The 22,940-nt window shown below is 54.4% G+C and overlaps 2 protein-coding genes across 3 annotated transcripts; one reads left to right on the forward strand and one right to left on the reverse strand.

The window, feature by feature from the left end:
• Positions 1–2,234: 2,234 nt before the first annotated feature.
• Positions 2,235–4,194, forward strand: INSL3 (insulin like 3). Its single transcript, XM_059696258.1, has 2 exons — positions 2,235–2,706; positions 3,586–4,194. Exons 1-2 carry the CDS (start codon positions 2,517–2,519, stop codon positions 3,801–3,803), a joined length of 408 nt encoding a protein of 135 aa, XP_059552241.1. The 5' UTR covers positions 2,235–2,516; the 3' UTR covers positions 3,804–4,194.
• Positions 4,195–5,012: 818 nt separating this feature from the next.
• B3GNT3 (UDP-GlcNAc:betaGal beta-1,3-N-acetylglucosaminyltransferase 3) lies at positions 5,013–22,595 on the reverse strand. 2 transcript variants are annotated; one of them, XM_059696257.1, is made up of 4 exons: positions 22,441–22,590; positions 20,780–20,884; positions 8,553–9,267; positions 5,013–6,995 (listed from the first exon to the last, which is right to left on the reverse strand). In XM_059696257.1, the coding sequence occupies exons 3-4, from the start codon at positions 9,156–9,158 to the stop codon at positions 6,426–6,428; spliced, it is 1,176 nt and encodes a 391-aa protein (XP_059552240.1). In that variant the 5' UTR covers positions 9,159–9,267; positions 20,780–20,884; positions 22,441–22,590; the 3' UTR covers positions 5,013–6,425. The 2 variants fall into 2 exon arrangements, with proteins under 2 accessions (XP_059552240.1, XP_059552239.1); XM_059696256.1 differs by lacking the exon at positions 20,780–20,884 and having other exon boundaries at positions 22,441–22,595.
• Between the last annotated feature and the right edge of the window lie 345 nt (positions 22,596–22,940).

Genomic DNA, 22,940 nt, shown 5'->3' on the forward strand with positions numbered 1-22,940 from the left:
GTGTGGGGGCATCCCTGGCATGTGGGGGCATCCCTGGCGTGTGGAGCAACGGCAGCTTCGTGGCCTTTGGAATTTGTAAGAATTCAAGACAGATGGCTCCATGGGGCCGCTGAGCCCGGCTCCCAGAGGGGAGGGGCCACATTTAAGCTCCTCCCATTTCCCCATCTTCTCCGAGGATGTCTTCCCGTCTAGTTTCCAGCAGGGACTTGGTGTAGCTCTCATATGATCTCAGGCTTCTGTTCGCCCATCCTGCTCTCACCGGAGGAAGCCAAGGACAAGAGCAGCTGCTCTGGTTGGACACTCACTTTTTGGGAGAGCAAGGGTGCCTGGGACTATGTCAAGGGCCAGAAGACGCTGGGGTCCCAGGCCACCCTAACTGTACCCCGGGGCTTGTTTCCCCGCCTGTACACTGGAGCCTTTCTCTCTTGACCAGACGGTTACACATTGATGACTCTGAAAAGCCTGACAGGAGCTTTTCAGCAGCTGAGGGAGGGAAAGGCATTCTTGGCAGAGGGAACATCATGGTGACCGTGAGGAGGCTCAGAGTACAGAGTTTGTTGGAGCCATTTGCTGTGTGACAGTGGGCAAGTTGCTTGCCCTCTCTGGGCCCCAGTCCCATATGCTGGCTCCTCAGCTGTGCAGAGTCAACTTGTGGAGGCTTGTGCCGGTTAAGCCCCACCAAACCTCACCTGCCTGCAAGGCTTCCCTGCCACTTAGCCCCCCTGGAAAACTTGCATCCATCTCTCAAACCCCAGCTATCAATCACCTCCCTGTAGCCCTCCTTGGTGTGCTCCCGCCACACCCCGCAAGGCCTGTCCTTCCTTCTGACCATAGGGCCGGGGTGCCGACTGTGTCCAGCTGTCTCTTCTGACCTGGAGGCTCCATGGGGGCTGGGTAGGGTGGACACAGAGGGGACTCTGGGATGTGTTTGTTGACTGAGTAAAGGAGTTCAGTGGAAGGGATGGTTTGTTGCTGGACTTGGGTGATGGGGAACTTGAGGAGGGACTATCAGGGGAGAAGTGTGGTTAGGGCTGGGGGATAGAGACTCCTGAAGGGCCCAGCGGGGGCCTTGGGATCGGCTGCAGGAGGAGACACAGCAGGGTAGGGCATTGGCTGGGGCCCTGGAGGACAGAAGCCCTCCCCCAGCCCCAGCTGCTGGCCTCGGCTCTGTCCTGGGAGCTGATTACAGGCTTTTGGAGGGTGGAGGGAACAGGCTGTTCTGCATGGGTCAGAGGGGAAGGCCCGGTTGGAAGAGCTAGGCTGTGGGGAGGGGTTCGACGTCAGGAGGGCCAAGCTAGTCCCCTGTGTGCTCCTCAGGACTGCTGGAAAGACATGGAGAATGACAGAGAGAGGGAGAGGGAGGGAGGGAGACAAAGACGGAGCCCTCTCAGCCCAGGAAGAGCCACCTGCTTTGGTGAAAAGTAGTGAGTTGGGGTTGCAGGGCTGCTTTAAACCTGAGCAAGACCAGCTCTTTGGCTCAGGCTCTCTCTGCCTTAGCTTCCGTTCTTGGTAAAACAGGGTCCTACAGCCTTCCGGGCACCAGGGTGCCACCCAGTAGGTGCTGAGCAAATGCAGCCACACTTGTCTGGGCCCTTCAGTCCCTGCCCAGCCCAAGGGGACCCTAATGTGAGAGAGGCAGAGCAAGCCAGCACCCCCATCCCGGGGCCCAGCCTCCTGCGACCTTGGGCAAGTGTGGGGTCCGCTCTCGAGCCTGTTTCCTTATGTGCGCCCTCCTAACAAGACTCCAGATATCCCCGGTCTCAGCTGGCTGAGCGCCACACCCACCCCATGACATTAGTTCTCAGTTTATCTATTTCACTTCTTTCAAATAGTTAAGACTGATAATAAAGACTCCTCAGCCAGCAGTCCACTTGAGGTGGGGACACCCAAGGCCCTGCCCAGGGAGAGAGACCCTTGCCGTTTCGTGTCCCTCTCAGCCAATCAATAACAGCGCGGTGGCTGGACCAGCCCCTGAGCTCATTACGAGTACAAGACGCCATCAGTCCCCATCCGGGAACTCTGAGAAAATATTATTTACTTACTTAGAACCTGGAAATGACACAACACACGTGGGGCCACAGAGCCCAGTGGCAGGTGGAGGGAGAGCATGGTCAGGTCTGGGGTTCTGCTTTGATTGGCGCTGAGGATTGGGGCCTAACGTAAGAGTGGTCATTTAAAGCATCAAAGAGGAAAAGCAAGGGGCCTAAATGGCCAGTTACCAGAATCAACCACGATCTCTCAGACAGGAGCCTCGTGGGAAGGGAAGGGTGCTTCCGCCTCATCTAGCTGCTGGGTGGAGATGGCCATCATGGGGGCGGCTGCCTCCACAATCAACGCTTCGTGGAGTCAGGCGCTAGCATTACAACAGAGAACACAGCGTCAGGGCTCACGCTGGATTCACCCTGACCCTGACCCTGACCCTCTCACATGCCTCCCCCTCCTCCAAGGCCCCCAGCTGGGGCCGGCGGGGAGCCTATAAGCCGGGTGCCCGCTGGGCTCAGGCGCTTCCCGCCGCCATGGACCCCCGCCTGCTCCCCTGGGCGCTGGTGCTGCTGAGTTCGGCCCTGGTCGTGACGCTGGGCCGCGCGCCCACCCCGGAGGGGCCGGAGAAGCTGTGTGGCCACCATTTCGTCCGCGCGCTGGTGCGAGTGTGTGGGGGCCCGCGCTGGTCCCCGGAGACCGGGCGGCCAGTGGCTGGCGGAGACCGTAAGTGGGGCGGGCGGGGGCCGTGTTCCTGGGTTTCTCAGTGGGCACGGGGCGCTTGTGGGCTTCGGGCGCGGGCGGGTTGGTACGCGCGCGGGGCGGACCGGGGTCCACCTGCCGGCCGCTGGCGGGTGCAAGTCCGTAGCTTAGAGGATGCTCTCCCCGCTGGGCGGAACCGGCGTGAGGCCGAGCGGAAGAGTCTTGCAAGTGCAGTCAGATCCTCTACCACTTCAGGACTGTGATCTTCATGCATTTTTGTATTACTTTTGATTTTTTAAAAATACTGCATTAAAATAGGATTCATTTTGATTGTTTGGCGCTACCAGTGCTCACTCTCCTCCCCTAGCCCTGGCCCTGGTACAGAGGGCGCAACACAGGTTTGTGTGCACGTGTGTCACACACGTGTGTTCTGCGTGCGTGTGTCTGTGTGACGTGGGTGCAGACAGGTGTGTAGAGGTGCACATGGCAGGTGGGGGCAGTGGGAGGGGGTTTGGGGGCATGCTACTTGTGTGTGCCCATCCAGGGGTGTGCTTGTGTCCATGTGTACCCACTGTCTGCACACCCATGCACATAAGTGTGTCACATGCCACCTCTGCTGTCTGCTACTCTGGGAAGTGCCTGTGCGTCCATGTGATGGGTGGCACATGTGTGTGTGCACTGCGAGGGGCTTGAGTGTGGGTCAAGCGTGCACACACCTGGATGGTTGATGAAATCTGTGCCCGGTATACAGTAGTTACTTAATAAGTGCTCACTATTTGTGTGCATGATGAGTGTTGGGGGGGGGGGCACTTAGCAGGATGTGTGAGCATGCAGGGGTGTGCACGCAGAGTGGGGGTGTCTTCTGGTGTCCCCTATCTGTGCTGAACTCTACCCTGTCCCCAGGTGAGCTGCTGCAATGGCTGGAAGGACGACATCTCCTCCATGGCCTGGTGGCCGAGGACCAAATGCTGGTACTCGACCCACAGCCCCTGCCCCAGGCCTCTCACCATCACCACCACCACCACCACCACCATCGCCGGGCAACTGCCACCAACCCTGCCCGCCACTGCTGCCTTAGCGGCTGCACCTGGCAAGACCTACTGACCCTCTGTCCCCACTGAGCCCTCCTAGGGCAGGGCCTTGGGGAGTCAGAGGCCCAGAAGTTCTGGTTTGGTGACCTCCTGAAGCCATACAGCACCATAAAGCCCCCTATCTGGGGGATTGTGGATTACATCCTGGGACAGGGGACTCACCACCTACCCTAGGTCACCAAACTTCTATGGGGTCAACTCAGGGGGGAGGGGCACCCTACCACCCTGGCTTGGAGAATCCTTGATTTTACAGTGTCAGACACGGAGGGTCAAATGTTCTCACCTCCAAGGAGCCCTCTCTGCACTTGTAAAACCCCATCTTGCTGTCTCCCCAATAATAAATAAATAAAACTCCTGCAGAATTCAAAGCAGCTTTATGGCATTTTCTCAAGAAAAAGGGACCAGCCTAGGTCAGCCCTCACGTGGGCTTGGCCCCTGGCAGCCATAGGCCCACCAACACTTCTAGGAGTCTGACAACTTGATTCATCACAAGAAAAAATGGGGAAATTAAGGCCCAGCGAGATGATTGCTTGCCAAGATCAGACAAGGTAGGAATGGCCAGGTGCAGGATTCAAATCCTGGGAGGGCCTTAATGTCATTTAACGCCCACTTAACGGTAAATACACACACACACACACACACACACACACACACCTAAGTTAGTCACAGTGGATATTTATTGATTCAATTCTGACCATTCTTCTAACTTACATCCTCCCTTCATCCTGAGATGGGTATCCTATGATATAACCTCCTTGCTATAAGGTGGGTCTGTATCTGCTGACCCTTCCCATGGGTCTGGGAGAAAGAGTACCGGGCAAGGTGTGCAACACACAATAGGTGCACAATACTTAAAGGGAGAGGAGGCAGGATAGAGGACAGCAGAGGCACAGTCCTCACGGGAGGAGAGGAGGTTGGGTGGGATTGGGCAGGGGCCTTGCCAGAAGCAGGAGCCTGAGGTGGGCCCAGTGTCCCTTGCAGACAGGAGCAGATTCAACCCGTGCCTTTCTCTCCCGAGACTGTCACCAAGCTGGTAGTGAGAGTCAGACTTGGGTTATATAAGCTTAGGGCAAGTGGGAGCCATGGTGGGTGTGTGAGCAGGGATGAGGTAAGGTCAGATCAGCATGAATGAGACTCCTGCAGGTGTATATTTTCTATTGGAAATGAGATTTTTATAAATAAATGTAGATTGACCTGAGTTAAAACTTGTAAATAACTTAAAAAAAAAAAGACCCCAGGTCTTCAACAAACATTTTATTCCCTGAGGACCCACTCCCCCGTCTGTACTCTGCTGCCTGAGGTGTACCGCCACCACCCCAATGCCTGGGAGTCCCAAGTCCCAGACACCTGTCAAGGCCAGCAGGATTGGGGTTCACCAGTTCGCTTAGATCTCCCTAATCAGAAAGACACTGGTCGGGGGTGGGGGTGGGTAGTCTGGGTCCCAAGAGCTCAGGGCCACTCGAGGATCTGAACCTCCTCCTTCTCAGGGCACTGGGGTGAGTGTTTGTGTGGCCTTGAGCCCAGTGAAGACTCCTCTGGTCCCAGTACTGTTTCCTGAGTTCTTGGGGATCCCAGGTGTGGGGCCTGGGGCCTGCTGGGTACTCCAGACCGAGTCTTCATAGCCTGAGACAGACCACTGCCTCCCTCCTCTGGCCACTATTTCCACCACCAGAGCACTTAATACCACAGGCAGGGAGGGGTGGTCCCATTCATGGCCTCTCTGACCCCTCCTACCATCTGAGGGTCCAAGGCCCTTCCCCTAGCTGAAAAGTGCTTCTCCCTTCAGCTGCATGCGACCTCGGGAATTCCCCATTGGTCGTGAACCATGGCCAGACCTCACCCACAATTACCTGCAATCCAGGCATGTGGCCACTATTTAGGGGCCAGCCCATGATCAAGGTTGGGGCTGGGATGTGGGACTTCATTTTTTTATTGCTTTTAGAGGAAGGGAGAGGAAGAGAGGGGTAGAAACATCAATGATGAGAGAGAATCATTGATTGGCTGCCTCCTGCACACCCCCTACTGGGGATTGAGCCTGCAATCCAGGCATGTGCCCTTGACTGGAATCGAACCTGGGACCCTTCAGTCCACAGGCTGATGCTCTATCCACTGAACCAGACCGCCTAGGGCTGGGATGTGGGACTTGGACTCAAATGGGCTGGAAGCAGCAGCAGCAACAACAGCTGGAACCCTGGCCGAAGTGCTTCTGCCAGTAGCTGAGAGTCCAGGAAGTATGACGAACCTGGTCTCAGCAGTACTGGGTGAGTTTTGAAGGATGTGTAGGAATTTGCCACAAAACTATTCACTAATCAGCCCTGGCCAGTGTGGCTCAGTTAGTTGAGCACTGTCGCGTGCACCAAGAGGTCGCCGGTTTGACTCCTGGTCAGGGCACATGCTGGGTTTCGGGCTCAATCCCCAGTGGGGGCACGCTGGAGCCAGCTAATCAATGTTTCTCTCTCTCTCCCTCTCCCTTTCTCTCTCTCTCCCTAAAATAAATAAAAGCTTATACGTATTTTTTAAAAAAGCAAACAAACAAAACTATTCACTCATCACACCCTCCCTGGCACTTCCCTATGCCCCAGGAGGACAAAGGTCTCTTCCTGGGAAGAAAATGCCGCCCCCTCCTGCGGGGCGGAGACAGGCGCCCAGGGGCTAGGGCCCCGACCCCGCTCCGAAGATCTGCCTGCGCTTGCCACAGGTGAGGCCGGGCTGGCTCAGTGCCTCCCACATGAGCCACATCTCGTACGGCAGGAAGCGGTGCACCAGCAGCAGGTCCCGGTAGAAGCAGGGGTCAAAGGTGGACAGCCGTGCCGAGGGGGCCCAGATGCCGGCAGTGCGGATGCCACTGTGCGAGGCGGGCTGCAGGCCCTCGTGCCTTAGGCACATGCCCAGGAAGACATCATCGATGGGGAAGAGGTCGAGGGCGGGGGCAGCCCGGCGCACGGCCGCCGCCGTGAAGCGGGACAGCAGGAAGCCCCCCCCTCCACAGTAGGGCGGGTAGTGCTCGTCCTCCGTCACTATCTTGGGCACATAGTACTTGCTCCAGGAGACCCGGATGGGGCCCACGTACTGGATGAGCTGCCCCACAAAGAGGTGGTGGTCAGGGTCGTGGTCCTGCAGGTAGGAGACCATGTTGTCCGTGTGTGCAAAGACGTCATCGTCCCCGTTGAGGATGAAGCTGGCGTTGGTGCACCGGGTCTCCTGCCACTGTAGGAAGAGCACCTGCAGGGGGGTGGGCAGGGCATGTGGGCTGAAGGGCTGGGGCCATCAGCCTCCTCGGCCCATTGAGACCAGGGGAGGATGTGTCCCCCAGTCAACCCAGCCTGGGTTCCAGGCCCCCCTCCCCCACCCGTGGGGTGACCTCAACCACCAACTGCTCGTCTCTGTGCCTCAGTTTCCAACTTTCCATTCAGGCCTCGTCTCAGGGCCTGCCTGCAGGATTGTGGGGGATCCATGGAGATGATGTTGGCTAAAGCGCCAAGAGAATTGTCACATTTATGTTTGTTGCCATTCCTTCCCCCTCTGCCTGGTCGAGTGCTGCTGTTATATAATTACTTGTGTGGTTGTCACTGAACATCTACCTCCCCTGCCAGACTCTGGCTTCCCCCTGGGTGGGGGCTGTGTCTCCTACCCGGGCCATGTTCCCGGCAGTCACTGTGGGCTCAATGCCTCATGGGGGCTAGATTCATGTCTAAGTTAATGTTTACCATGCCCTTGGGTGTTTTGTGTTAAGATCGTGGCATGTTGAGGGGTTCCGGCCCTCTGCTTACTTTGGCTTCCGTTTCCTCCATCATAACCTTTGCTGCCTGCCAAGTCATGTCCTCAGGGCCTGCCCTGCTTTGAATCCCTAATGCAACCACAAGCGGTACATGTGGTCTTCAGTCCCATTTGCAAATGAGGAAACAAGCTGTCCAGTGACGATGCCCTGAGCAAGGTCACATAACACAGAAGTAGCTCCTTGAGATCTGAACCCAGACCTGTCTGTACCTACGAAGAGCAGGAACCTGAACTGGATCTCCACTCAGCTTGCTCCACCCCACCCCCAACCTGCTCGATCCTTGGAGCCGCCGCCTCCTGCTCTGCATGCGGATTCTCTCTACCTGCCATGGGTTCTTGTCCATCAAAAATGTCTCTATTGCCCGGCCAGAGTGGCTCAGTTAATTGAGCATTGTCCCAGGCACCCAAAGGTTGCCAGTTCAATTCCTGGTCAGGGCACATACTTGGGTTGTGGGTTTATCCCCAGTTGGGGAGTATACGAAAGGCAACCAATCAAAGTTTCTCCCTCTCTCACTTCTTCTCTCGAAGCATGCCCTGGGATGAGGATTTTTTTTTAAAAAAAGTCTTTATTGAGTACTCACTGCACAGACTAGACCTCATGGGGAGACAGAACCAGACCAAATAAACAAGACACGTTCTGTCCAGTACCCGCCTCCCCCCACACCACTGCCAATATTACTTGAGAGCCTGGCACTGGTCCAGGTGCCTAATCTCATCTCATGTAATCCTTACAGCAGCCCGAAGAGGTGGATGAGTCCAATTAATACCCCAAGTTCCCTGATGAGGAAACTGAGGCACAGAGGGGTGAGCCATCATTAAGGGCAACACGGAGCCTGAGTTTAAGCCTGGGTCACCCCGACCCCCGAGAGGAAATGGACTTCGGGCGCCATGTAGACAGTAGAAGGGGTCGGGTGGGGGGACGGGTCTGCTGGTCCCCACGGCGCTCTCGGAGGAGATGCGGGGGACCTGAGCCGGAAGGACAGGGGCCGCCCCGCCAGCTACCTGCTTGAGCGTGAGGTTGAAGAAGGAGTCGTGGAAGTCCCACTGCAGGATGTCCCCGTGCACCCTGGCCTCCATCGCCAGCAGCTGGTTGACCTTGCGGGCCTCCTTCGGGTCCGGGGCCGTGCCCACCAGGAAGAGACGCCGCAACAGGACGCCGTGCACCTCCCGCTCGCGGCCCCACGTGCGCCGCACCAGCTCGCGGCGCTCGTAATTGCTGGGCGAGGACTTGATGACCAGCAGCAGGAAGACGGGCTGCGCGCACTTGCTCAGCGGCGCGTCCTGCAGCAGCGGGAAGTCGCGGCAGTGTCTGTGCAGCAGGAAGTCGCGCACGTGCTGCGGCTGCTCCGCGAAGTCGGGCAGCTGGGCCACCGAGGCGTTGGCCCGGCAGGGGGCGGGCGGGGGCCGGGCGGGCAGAGGCGGCCAGGTCACTGCCCCCCGGGGGTCCGGCGGCTCCTCCAGGCGCCCGCGGGGGCACGCGGCCGGCGCCGGTGCCGTGTGCAGACTGAGGAGGAGGAAGAGGAGCGAGAAGGTGCAGAGGACCACGGCCAGGACCGTCTCTGTCCGCAAGGACCCGAAACACCTCATCATGGTCTTCAGGTTTGGCATTGGTCCAAGGGGACGCCCGGGGCGGCTCCTGGGGAGAATACCATTCACTGACGATCCCGATCCGGGATGGGCCAAGCACTTAGCCTGAGACACCTGCGGGCCCCAACACCTGTTGCAGTGAACAGGTGCTCAGGTTAGTAACATTCTGACATCCACCCCATCGAGTCCCCCGCACCCCATCTCCTCTAGCGCCCCAGCCCAGGTTGGCTCTGACAGTTGCTGGGGATTCTGTGTTTACAAAGGAAGCCGAGGCACGGGAATGTAACAGAGAGAGCGCCAGGCTCAGCCTGCCCAGAATCCGCCCCTCCATATCCAACCTGGTCCCCCTCACGTCCCTGCCCAGGGATGGCCCAGGAGCCTCCCAGATGCGGGGTGGGGGGCAGAGAACTCCCTTTCTACCAGTTGAGAGCTGCTGGGATCCTTATGGCTTCCCTTTCACCTGCCCCTCTAGGAAGCTCTGAGCTCTGGGATTCTGATACAACCATTCCGTTCTTCTCTCTATACAACGGACCAATCGAGCAGTGCCTGTTAAATCTGTAAGCCTATCCTATACAATAAAGGCCCAGCGACCATAATGGTGTAACTACCAGAACAGAACGACTGCTCAACCAGTTGCTATGAGGTGCATTAACCACCTCTCCGTCCCTACTCACCTCTGGCCGCACCCCCTCCCCCCCCCCCCTCCGCCAGCCCAGAGGCTCCGATTGCTGGATGGTGAGTGGGGGAACCGGGGTGGGTGGTGGTGGGGCTGGACAGCCAGACCTCTTGGTCCCTCCCCCCGGCCTGCAGGCTCCGATTGCAGGATGGCGAATGAGGAACCACAGGAACTGGGGTGGGTGGCGGGACTGGGGACTGGCAAGCGGGGGGCGGGGGAGGGGGGTATGGCCCTGATCGCAGGCTAGGCCTAGGGACCCTACCTGTGCACGATTTTGTGCGCTGGGCCTCTAGTTATATAATAAAGGTTTTCCAAATGCATATGTTAAAAAATTAATAGATTTGCCCTAATCGGTTTGGCTCAGTGGATAAAGCTTCGGCCTGCGGACTGAAGAGTCCCAGGTGCGATTCCGGTCAAGGGCATGCACCTTGGTTGCGGGCACATCCCCAGCACGGAGTGTGCAGGAGGCAGCTGATCGATGTTTCTCTCTCATGGAAGTTTCTAACTCTCTATCCCTCTCCCTTATTCTCTGTAAAAAATCAATAAAAAATTTAAAAAATTAATAGATTAGTTTATCTGTTTTTACTTATGTAGACATGTTTGTGTAATTAAGTATGTGCCCTAGCCAGTTTGACTCAATGGATAGAGCGTCAGCCTGCGGACTTAAGGGTCCCAGGTTCGATTCAGACCAAGGGCCCATACCTGGGTTGCGGGCTCGATCCCCAGTAGGGGGCGTGCAGGAGGCAGTTGACCAATGTTTCTCTCTCATCATTGATGTTTCTATCTCTCTCTCCCTCTTCCTTCCTCACTGAAATCAATAAAGAAATATATTTAAAAAAATAAAATAAATAAAATTAAGTATGTATGGTCCAGGCCGGTTGCTCAGTGGTTAGAGCATTGACAGGTGGACCTGAGGGTTGTAGGTTGGATTCCTGGTCAAGGGCATGTGCCTCGGTTGCAGGTTCCCCAGCCCGGGTGGGGGCTCATGCTGGAGGCAGCCAAGTGATGCATGTCGATGTTTCTCTCTCTCTCTCTCTTTTCTGCCTGCCCCCTTCCACTCGCTCTGGAAACCAATGGAAAAAATATCCTCGGGTGAGGATTTAAAAAAAAAGTATGTATGAAAGTTTAATTTCACAGAAAGGGTTTTAATATGTATTGCTGTAATTTTAAATTTATACTAAATAGGTGTCGTAGATGCGTGCACTCACCAGTCACTGTAAGTAAACAAAAGTGCACGTGGGAAACTGAGCCAGTTGGCATTAAAACTGCTGCAGAAAGTCATTCATGCACAAAAGAACCAATTACCGCGCAATGTGATTCTAATCATGCCTGGGACATTGTTTAAGAGCGGTGACTCTTGGGTTTAAATGTGTAGACTGCCCTGGCCGGTTTGCTCTGTGGCTGGAGCAGCCAACTGCAGACCAAAGGGTCTCGGGTTCGATTCCTGGTCAAGAGTATGTACCTGGGTTGCAGGTTCCCCAGCCCTGGTAGGGGTACATGCAGAAGGCAACCAATCGATGTGTCTCTCACATTGATGTTTTCCTCTGTCTCTCTCTCTCCTCCTCCTCCCCCCTTCCACTCTCTCTAGAAATCAGTGAAAAAAATATCCTCGAGTGAGGATTAAAACATTCATTGAAGTCAATATTTATTGTGTCTGTACTCCGCCTCCTGGGAGCTAGGGACACAATGGTGAACAGGCACCAAGTACCTACAAGTCTCTGCCGCTATGGAACCAATACTCTCAAGGGGGACAATCACTAAATTAAAAACCTTGATGAAATGATACAAGGTGCCCTGGCTGGCTTGGCTCAGTGTATAGAGCGTCCGCCTGTGGACTGAAGGGTCGTGGGTTCGATTCCGGTCGAGAACACATGCCTGGGTTGCAGGCTCCATCCCCAGTAGGAGGCGTGCAGGAGGCAGCCGATCAATGAGTCTCTCTCATCACTGATGTTTCTATCTCTCTCTTCCTCTCTGAAATCAATAAAAATGTATTAAAAAAAAAAAAAAGAAATGAGACGAGGCAACAAGAGGCAAGGGAGAAAACGGGGTCTGGTGGCAGGTCTGGATTTTGAGGGCTGGATGACATTGAAGCTGGGATGTGAGCGTGTGGAGGAGCCAGCAGGACTGAGGTTTGGGGGGAGGTGCCCCAGGGGAGGGAACAACAGGTGCAAAGGCCCTGAGGTGGGAACCAGCTGGAGAGCCTGCCTGCAGGGGGCACAGAGCCTGTCTTGTTGCCGTGGCATCCCCGGAGCGGCTGCCAGTTCCCCGGGGTTCAGCTTCCGGCAGGCAGACTTGGGAGACCCAAAAAAACAAACCATCTGGGGATGAGACTGTGAACTGATGAATGAGACACAAGAAGGAACTGAATCCCTACAAGGACGTCTTCCCGCGCTGAAGAGTGGCCCACGTCCAGGTAGGCGATGACCAAGGAGCCCTCTGGGAAGACGGGGCAGGTCCCTGAGCTCCAAGGATGGGGAAGACCTCATGAGCTACTGTTGGAGACCGGGTGTAAGCTGACACGGTCCTTGCACCTGCAGGGGCTAGCAAGGCTGGGACCCTTACCCACACAGTTTTCCCAGACTTGTTTGGATGGCGGTTATCAGTAGAATGAGGGCAACCGTTGTAGAATGAGAACAGCCTTTCATGGCTTACCAAGAAGTTTGTAACTATTTACTGAGATATGCTGTACTGAGAACTTGTCCTGCTCTGTCTTCCCTTAGAGATGAAGAGAAACAAAGAATAGATACCTCTTGACAGACCTCCTATTCAGTGTGTTTTGTATAAAAAGCATTGTGTGGTTAATAAAGCTGCTGGTTCCTCGATGGAGCTGGAGTCTTCCCCATCCCACTCTCCTGTCTTTCTTTCTTTTCTCAATTCCCACCTCCCTACCTCAGCCCGGCTCAACCTGTCAGGCTGGCCCTGACAAGCCACAGCACAAAGACGGAGCCACCAAATAGTAAGTCAGGCGAGAGATGCCACAGCATCTCCTGGCCACAGGGGTGCTGGAGACCCCAAAGGCTGGGAGACAAGGACGCGCCTAAAAACCCACCTCCCAAGCCATTAGAGGAGTTTGCCCTCAGGGACGCGTGGCAATGTCTGCAGACATTTTGGTTATCATGGCGTGGGTGGGGCGGGGTGGCGGTGTGGGAGGCCAGGGCTGCTGCTTCACATTATGCGGCCCTGCTACATAAAAGCCCCAAATGTCAACATTGGCAGCATTGAGAAACCCTGGTCTAAACCAACAGAAACCAGGATGGAGAACTCAAGATGAAGGGTGGTCAGAAAAGGAGAATTTGGGAGTGAGCAAAGAATCTTTTTAAAAAAATATATATATTTCTTTATTGATTTAAGAGAGGAAGGGAGAGGGAGGAAGAGATAGAAACATCAATGATGAGAGAGAATCATTGATTGGCTGCCTTCTGCACGGCCCCTACTGGGGATCAAGCCTGCAATCCGGGCATGTGCCCTTGGCCGGAATCGAACCCGGTACCTTTCAGTCCACAGGCCGACGCTCTATCCACTGAGCCAAACCGGCTAGGGCTGAGCAAAGAATCTTAATATAGGTTTATATAAATTCACCATATGGACTACTTATGAGATTTACTACTGCTTATTTATATATTATTTATATGTTTATTAAACATTTATTCAATAAAAAAAAAATCAAACCTAAATGGCCAATGCATTCTGTAAGTTCTAAACAAGGGCTCTGAAGCAAAGGAAGACACCTCTGCAAATACAAATAGTTACAACTCAGCCAAACCTGAGGGCTGGGGAGGGGAAAAGCCTGAGAGGAGGTAGCACAATTACGTATATAATGGCTCGTATGACGGGGATCAGAGAGTTAGGGCAAAATAGAACCTCAATTATTTCCATTAATGCCTGTTCCTTTCCTTGCATTCTTTTTTTTTTCTTTTTTATTTGTCAGAACTCTTTGCATATGGAACACCCTTTGTTGGCTGTCTGCATTCTCAACTTTTTCTCACCTTGTCTGTCTGTCCTTTCTCTAAACGGAGGGGTCCCAGGGCTCTTCCACCCTGCAGGCCCCCATGAGGTTCCTGATGGAGTGAAGAACTCGTCAGAGGCTGGCTTCTCCTCTCCCCTGCACTAAGACCTCCATTAATGCACCCAAGATCTGCTTCCCTTTTCCATCCACCAAGGGCCTCTGCTAACTCATGGTCTCTTAAAACCTCAATCAGGAAATGATGCCAACCTCACGATATCGCACAGCTAGGTTGGCTTGAGAAAGAACCCCGGGGCCTCCCTTTCGGGAGGCCTGAGAGTGCTGACGATTTGCTGGCCCAGTGAACCTTGCCAGGTGCCTCTGTGGGCTGTGCCCCAGGTAGTCATTAACCTGTCCTCAAGGGCCTCACTGTCTGAAGGGGCTGGGGACCCACACCTGCCGTGGGAGACCTTGGGACTCAAGGCTTGGCTTCGCCAAGGAAGGGATGCCTCTTGGTATTACTTCTGGGCAGCAACTCTAGGCCCACAAGAAGCTCCTCTCGGGCTTGGGTTCGAGTCCCCAATCCCCACCCAAGATCCTGCTGCCCATCCTCTCCAGGTCTCATTATAAAACAAAACGACTAGCATTGTTGAAGCCCAAATAGCTGTTTAGTCTGAAGTTCACAGGGTCTGAACAACTCTGGGGGAGCCTTCACCCCCACTTTATAAATGGGGAAATGGACTCAAGGGGTTGTCCCAAGTGCTTGCTTCACATTACCACAGAAACAACCCATTTTGTCTCCAGGTACTTCAGCCCTAAGGGTCTCAGCAGCTCTTATCCCAAAACACACACATGAAAATCGTTCATTTATTTAACAAATAGGATCTGAGGAACCCAAGAAGCCTCAACCCTGAGCCTGGCCCCTTGGAAACCCTTACTTTAGGGGAGATAAATCCAGACACCGGTGGGATCAGGGCTGGGCCAGAAGAAGGTACCAGGATACTGAAGCTGAGGCTTTGAAGGATGAATAGGAGTTCACTAAGGGCATGGAAAATAAGGCATATTCAAGGAATTGCAAACAGTATATTTTGCTGAAAAGTAGAATTTGGAGAAGGGGTGATTTCTGAGGCTAGGGGATGTGTGGCCAGACCCTGTAAAGACCTTGAATGCCATGCTGAGAAGTGGGACTGTCTCCTGGGGGGTGGGGGGGAACCATGGAGGGTGTGTGAGCAGGCAGCAGAAAACTCAGATTTAGATTCGTTGTTGTGTGCTGCCTCTTTGCCCCGAGTTGACCTCGGCAAGTTGCTTCGCCTCGGGAGTCTGTTTTCCCATGAGGACGTGGGAGAGCTGAGATACCCGTCACTTGCGATTGTGCATCAAAGGGCGTGGCTGGGACAGGCCATCCTGCTCTGGGCTGATTGCCCTCAATGCACTGGTAGGATTTCACCAGAACCCACTTCCTCCAACAAAACAGCCATGTGTTTCCATTGGCCAAGAACCTCTGGGGCTGCCTCTGCCAGGTGTGGGTCCTCTCAGGCACCCGCCTCCCCTGTTATCTCCCCACCACCAGGAACTCAGCCGCCTCTCATTTGGTCCAGCCACACTAACCTCTTTACGGCTCCTCAACCGCCCGGGCCAGCCCTTTGCACTGCTATTCCTGGAAGCCCTGCCTTCCTGCTCTTGCCCTTAGTCTTCGGACTCAGCCCGGTCACTTCCTGGGAGGCTGACCCTCCCAGCTAACATACCACACTCTGGCTTTGCCTCTCTCTGCAGCTCTCGCCACTGCTGGACAAATCTACTCACTTCTCTCCTGTCCATCTCCCCAACCAGCCTGGACCCCAGAGGTGGGCCGGGGGTCTTATCCCAACAGCGGTGCCCCCACTTGATGCTCACTGGTGTTTGTTGCCAGAGGCAAGGATATAATGACCCACATGCTAGCCATTTAGTGCCTCACTTCAGCCTGGTTCAGCTGAAGGTGACAGCTGCCCTGGGGGGTGAGGGTGGGGTGGCCTCGAAGAATGCATTGGATTCAGGGGGCAGGACCGAGAGGCACTGAATATTCCCCACTCTAAATATTCCTCATGTGCTAACGGGCCCCATAGTCACAACACTGAAATATTCAGGAAGTTTTTAATGAGCAAGAAGTGTGACTGTTAGGGAAGGGCTGAATATTAATGACTCGCTAAATATGCAGGGGGCACCCCGTATTTTCAATACATGACACAGTTGTAAAGCGACGACGAATAGTTGCCAGGCACATTCATGATGCACCAAGAAGTATTAATACTGTCACAATGAATAGGGACAAGCCACTGAACAGCCCTGAGGCACCAATATAGACAGTCGTTGCTCCTGCAGTTCACCAACAGTCTCCAGTCCAAAGGCCTACGCTCTATCCACTGAGCCAACCAGCTAGGGCTCCTCACCTTGTCGTCGTCACTGTCATGGGGGAGGCCGGAAAGGCAGGGAGGCTAAGATACATGGGGTGTGTGCGAAAGACACCAGGTGGCAAGGACCCCAGTGCTCACACCCTCGGGGCCTGGCCCTGCTCCCTCCGCACCCTGTGCTATTCAAGACCATGGGGACCTGCCTGACTTGGAGGCCTCAAGGTGACCCCAACAAGACGCTCCCACTTCCCAAATGAGGAAACGAAGGCTTGGAGGTGAGTCTTGGGTCCCTCTCCAGGCCCATCAGACACATGCTCGTCCCCCTTCCCACCCTCGCTCCAGCTCCAGGGACCCACAGGCCTGAGTGCCTCCAGCTTCCAAACCAGGAAAACAACAGCTCATGCCCTCCTTGTCCAGCAGCTGGTGCCCTTGAAGCAGCCTGGTGCCCCTGGGGAAGGACATCCTGGTACCCCTGGGCTTTGGAATCCTTGCCTGCAAAGTTGGAGGGTGTCAGCTGCCAACTCACGATTAGCCCCCAACAGGCGCTCAGTATCAGCCTCACTGCATGGTCCTTGCTCCCGCACGTCACCAACAGTCCCCTGGGGTTTGGATGGGGGTGTGGGACGTTTCTGGGCTGCTGAAAGGAGAGGTGAAGGGTGGGGGTGACAGAAGCAACTGGAAGAACTGTACTTGTGTGCCTAATGACCTACATCCTGGGACAGGCTGGAGGCCAAGCAGTGGCCTTTACTCTGCCATTTGCTTATGAAGTGGCAATATCACCATCAGTCACCACGATCACATGTACACTCATGACTGCTCTGAGCATCTGGTCTGAGCCATGCCCTGGTCTAGGTTCTGGGCACGCAGACCACTTGACAGAGACATGCTGTGCTCACAGGGCTGATGTGCTAATGGGGGCAGAGAGGCCATGAACAAGACCATTTTCTGGGGACTCAAGAATGAGAATCAGGGGGGAGAAACCAAGATGGCGGCATAGGTAAACACCGGAGATTGCTGCTTCACACAACCACTTCAAAAATACAGCTAAAAGACGGAACGGACATCATCCAGAACCACAGGAAGTCTGGCTGAGTGGAAATTCTACAACTAGAAGGAAAGAGAAAAGCATACCGAGACTCAGAGGAGGCGCAGTGCGGAAGTAAAATACTAAGGTGCGGAGGTGCGTGCAGAGCAGGCTGGCGGCTGAGGGCACTGTTGTCGTTTTCAATTGGGAGGGAGTCTCAGGCTCTGAGCTCCAGTTCCGGGCGAGTCTCTGGGGACCCAGACTCAAACAGGAGAAGCAGGACTGTCTGGCATCGGTTGGAACTCGAGGGCAGCTTTCTCTCCGAGGTACTTGCAGCAATTGCTGGGACACTGAGAAGCAGAGCCTCTGAAGGCAGGACTGAGAGCAGCCATAACTGCTCGCTCCGCCCGCCCTGTTGATCCCCTGGGACCCGCCACACCCAAGCCTTGCACAGAGGCATTTGCTGAATAGCCTCAGGCAGAGGCTAGATTAGCACCTCCCTAGAGATCAGGACAGAAGTTCTCCCACTGCAGACACAGCGGATTCTCACAGCCAGTTGGCCTGGAGGTCAAATCCCCCCCAGTGTTACCTACAACAATCAAGGCTTAACTACAACAAGACTGTGCACAAAGACCACAAGGGGGTGCACCCAGAAAGCATAAAAAATGTGGAGACAAAGAAACAGGACACAAATGACAGAAATGGAGGAAAGCAAACTGCTGGATATAGAGTTCAAAACCACACTTTTAAGGTGTTTCAAGAACTGTCTAGAAGCCGCTGATAAATTTAGTAAGACCCTCAAAAAGACTGGTGAGACCGCCGATAAATGTAGTGAGATCCTCAAGAAATCTAGTGAGACCCTCGATGTTGTGATAAAGGACCAACTAGAAATTAAGCATACACTGACTGAAATAAAGAATATTATACAGACTCCCAACAGCAGACCAGAGGAGCGCAAGAATCAAGTCAAAGATTTGAAATATGAAGAAGCAAAAAACACCCAACCGGAAAAGCAAAATGAAAAAAGAATCTGAAAATACGAAGATTGTGTAAGGAGCCTCTGAGACAGCTTCAAGCGTACCAACATCAGAATTATAGGGGTGCCAGAAGATGAGAGAGAGCAAGATATTGAAAACCTATTTGAAGAAATAATGACAGAAAACTTCCTCTACCTGGTGAAAGAAATAGACTTACAAGTCCAGGAAGCGCAGAGAACCCCAAGCAAAAGGAATCCAAAGAGGACCACACCAAGACACATCATAATTAAAATGCCAAGAGCAAAAGACAAAGAGAGAGAATCTTAAAAGCAGCAAGAGAAAGAAAGTCAGTTACCTACAAGGGAATACCCATACGACTGTCAACTGATTTCTCAACAGAAACTTTGCAGGCCAGAAGGGAGTGGCAAGAAATATTCAAAGTGATGAATACCAAGAACCTACAACCAAGACTACTTTATCCAGCAAAGCTATCATTCAGAATTGAAAGTCAGATAAAGAGCTTCACAGATAAGGAACAGCTAAAGGAGTTCATCACCACCAAACCAGTATTATATGAAATGCTGAAAGGTATCCTTTAAGAAGAAGAGGAAGAAGAAGAAAAAGGTAAAGATACAAATTATGAACAACAAATTCACATCTATCAACAAGTGAATCTAAAAATCAAGGGAATACATAATCTGATGAACAGAATGAACTGGTGATTATAATAGAATCAGGGGCATAGAAAGGGAATGGACTGACTATTCTTGGGGGGGAAGGGGGTGTGGGGGATGCGGGAAGAGACTGGACAAAAATCGTGCACCTATGGATGAGGACAGTGGGTGGTGAGTGAGGGCGGAAGGTGGGGTGGGAACTGGGTGGAGGGGAGTTGTGGGGGGTAAAAAGAGGAACAACTGTAATAATCTGAACAATAAAGATTTAATTAAAAAAAAAAAAAGAATGAGAATCAGGGCACCTGCAGGGGAGGGTTTAACCCCTCGCCCGTGGATGGGTCCCTGTGGCTCTCACTGAGCCATCTACGGGGCCTCTAGGTTCCAGTTCCCCGGGAGTGAACTGGGGCACAGAGAGGGCGCCCACCTACCAGAGCTCACACAGCCAACCGAGGCCAAGGGGTTGGTGGGATTTGGACTCTGGCCTGCGAATCCGTGGGTGACCCCTCACCATTTTTTTTACCGGCTTGGCCTCTAGTGGTGATGGGCTGGTCTCTATTCACAAGGAGCATGCGTGGCTTTTGTAAACAGAAAAGAAAAGAAAAAAAGAAAGAAGAAAATTCCCCAGTAAAGATAATTCTTCTTTTTTAAATATGTATTTTTATTGATTTCAGAAAGGAAGGGGGAGAGAGAGAGAGAAACATCAAGGATGAGAAAGAATCATCGATTGGCCGCTCCTGCACGCTCCCCAGTGGGGACTGAGCCCTCAACCCTGCAACCCGGGCATGCGCCCCTGACCGGAATTGAACCCGGGACCCCTCAGTCCCCAGGCCAATGTTCCATCCATTGAGCCAAACCAGCCAGGGCAAGGTAATTCTTTTTTTTAAAAAATATATTTTATTGATTTTTTACAGAGAGGAAGGGAGAGAGATAGAGAGTTAGAAACATCGATGAGAGAGAAACATCGATCAGCCGCCCCCTGCACATCTCCCACCGGGGATGTGCCCACAACCCAGGTACATGCCCTTGACCGGAATCGAACCTGGGACCCTTCAGTCCGCAAGCCAACGCTCTATCCACTGAGCCAAACCGGTTTCGGCAAGGTAATTCTTTTAAAAGGTGTGTTATGCAGACTCTGCTTTAGTAAAACCATGTGTGCAGGTGGATTTATGCAAACACTGATGAACACCTGGGTGACGAGGTAGGGTGACACGCACCCTTTAGACCTTCACATTCTCTGCTTCTAGTCCCAAAGCTAACACAGTGACTCACTGACGGAGCTGGTCCTCCCCTATAGCAAACCAGCCTTCCTGGGAGGAGTCCAGGAAGGAATCTGAGGCTCCTGATTCAATGCCAGCCCTGCCCCGGCTGAGCCTCATTTCTCGGCTTATTTCCCAGTTGGGGAAACTGAGGCCTCTTGGTGCCGTCCTGTGGGAACCTCCTGAAGGACCCCCACGCCTTCGTGTTGGTCAGGACCCTCCTCTAAGCAAGGCCTTGTGCTTAGAGCCCTGCAATCTTCACATTATTCTTTGTCACCAAGAGATCAATGTCATGAATGAGAACACAATGAGCAGCCTAGTCAGGATTAGAGGTGACACACCAGGTCCTGCGTGCGGCCTCCCCACCAGGTGCTCATACATACTCACACCTACACTGAAAGGGAAGGCCGAGGTGGCCTCGATTCTATGGATAGGGAAACTGAGGCCAGAGAGGTCAAAGAACTCATTCAAGAAAGGTCAGTCCTGCCTTTAACCACCACCTGATGGGACCTCCTTTAGTCTGCTATGTTGGTGGTGAGTTCCTCATCATTGGGAGCAATCAAGCCCAGCCAGACTCCCATCAGGAGGGATGACAATGGGCATCCTTCCTGGTTCACGGTGGGGGGGAAGAGTGGGGGCATGTTGCTCGCTGCTCCAATCTGGACCTTAGATGCAGTGGCAGGAAGTCACCCAGTGGCATTCTACCTCTTGGGGCCAAACTGGCTTGTCTGGATTCCCCGCGTCTGCCCTGGAGCAGATCATCTCTGAGGCCCCTTCTTGGTTTCCCCACACTCTTGGGGTCATCACACACTTTGGGATGAGAGGAAGGAAGAACAGGTGTCAGCCTGGGCTGGTTAAATACCAGCCACTTATCTAGGCCGGATTGGGGCCTAGCCTTGGGGCCTAATAATTGTTTGACACTGAGGCCGCACCTGTCCCTATGACTTCCTCCGCCGTGTCTGGTGTGGCAGCAGCCTCCACGCCGTGGAAGCTCAAAGGGCAGTGGCAGGAAATGGTGGTCCCAGGGCTGGCTCCAAACCTGACCAGTTCCCCCTGGACCCTGAACCCCAGATCTGGGCCACAGGAAACCCTGGCCTGGGTAGGGTGGAGGATCCTCAGTTTACCCACCTGGAAAGTGGCCATGAAAAAAAAGTCCAATCCGGAGGAAAAGTTGGTTGGGAACTAGCTAATGATGTAATTGTGATTATACTAATAATAGTTATTATTCCGATAGTGATGGTGACGGTTGAAGTTCCCGGGCACCCACGTCGTAACCATCGGGCTCACTGGCTGATCTCCCCTTCACCGCTTTCACCTGCACCATGACCTCCTAGAGCAGCGATGGCGAACCTTTGAGCTCAGCGTGTCAGCATTTTGAAAAACCCCAACTTAACTCTGGTGCCGCGTCACACAGAGACATGTTTTGATATTTGCAACCAGAGTAAAACAAAGACTTATATTTTTGATATTTATTTTATATATTTAAATGCCATTTAACAAAGAAAAATCAACCAAAAAAATGAGTTCATAGGTTGGCCATCACTGTCCTAGGGAAAGTGAAACTCAGAGACCTAAGGTCACTCACTTGAGGCCCCCCCCCGTGGCCAGAAGTACCCTAATCATAAAGCCTCTGCCTGCTGAACACCTTGTAGTCCTCCTGGGAGCTGGGTCTTGTCCTGCCTCACAGAGGAGAAACCGAGTCACGTCTAGGCGCCAGCAGCAACCTGCTCAAACCACACGGCAAGGCACTGGCCGAGCAGAGATCTGACCCCCAGGGGAAGTCGTGGCTGGGGCCCCCAGGTCTAAATGCGGCCCAGGGCCTGGCATGGCGGGGGCCATGGACGAGGCGGGGGGGGGGGGCAGCAATTCCCGCACGTAACAGTAATAAGCCCCACCTGGGCCCCAGGTGTTCTTCCTGCCCAAACCCTCCCAACCAGTGCCCCTAACAACCTCAACAATGAGACAACAGTAATAGTAACGGCCAGAGCCCTCCACTCCCGCTTCAGGTCCCGCCCGATCCTGGGAGGAGGGCAGGGGGGGCAGGGGTCCGGGGCCACCTCGCTTGTCCATCGGGACAGTGCAGGGCTCGGGGATGTCAGAGTCCCGGGTGGCCTCGGCCTCCCCTCTCCGCTGGCGTGGGGGAGACTTCCTGCCCAGCCAGCCTTGGAGAAGCCGGGGTTAGCAGGGATGAGTGAGGACCGGGGGGGGGGGGGGGGGGGGCGGAGGAGAGGCTCCGGGATCTCCTCGCAGGTCCACGGTCAACGCGCGCGGAGATCTGACCCCAGGTACCTGCCCGAGGTTCCCCAATGTCCCACTTCCTCCCTTCCACCATGGGGGCTCCACCCCGGGGGAACCCCAACACTCACCCCCAGACACGGACCGGTCTCCGACCGCTGCTCCTCTCCGCTGTCGACCAGGAGGAAGAGCTCCACCTGGGCGTGCGCTCCGGTGCCAGGCGCCTTCCCGCCTCCCCGCGGGCCTCGCCTCCCGCCAGCACATCCCTCCCCGCACCCGCACCCGAGCCCCAGCTGGGCCGAGTTTCCTGGTGGCCCGGTCGAGATCGCCCCGCCGGCCCCGCCTTCTTCCCTCCCCGGCCCCGCCCCTTCCCCTCTGCGGCCGGCTGTTTCCCCCGCCGGCCTTCTCCTGGCCTCCCGGTCCCCCAGGGCTCACAGCGCTCCTGGAGTCCAACCACAGCGGGTAGTGAGCCCCCCGCCGCTGGTGGTGTGCAAGCCGCGCCTTGTCAGTCCCGGGCCCAGGGCCCGCCCAGCGCTGGTCCAACGTGTGTCCAGTGAAGAGAGGATTGAAAGAGGGCGGGAGGTAGTTTGAACTGAAGCACAGTGGTCTCTCCTTTGGAAAAACGGATGTT

The sequence above is a fragment of the Myotis daubentonii genome, chromosome 5 (assembly GCF_963259705.1).
Source record: "Myotis daubentonii chromosome 5, mMyoDau2.1, whole genome shotgun sequence".
Classification (NCBI taxonomy): domain Eukaryota; kingdom Metazoa; phylum Chordata; class Mammalia; order Chiroptera; family Vespertilionidae; genus Myotis; species Myotis daubentonii.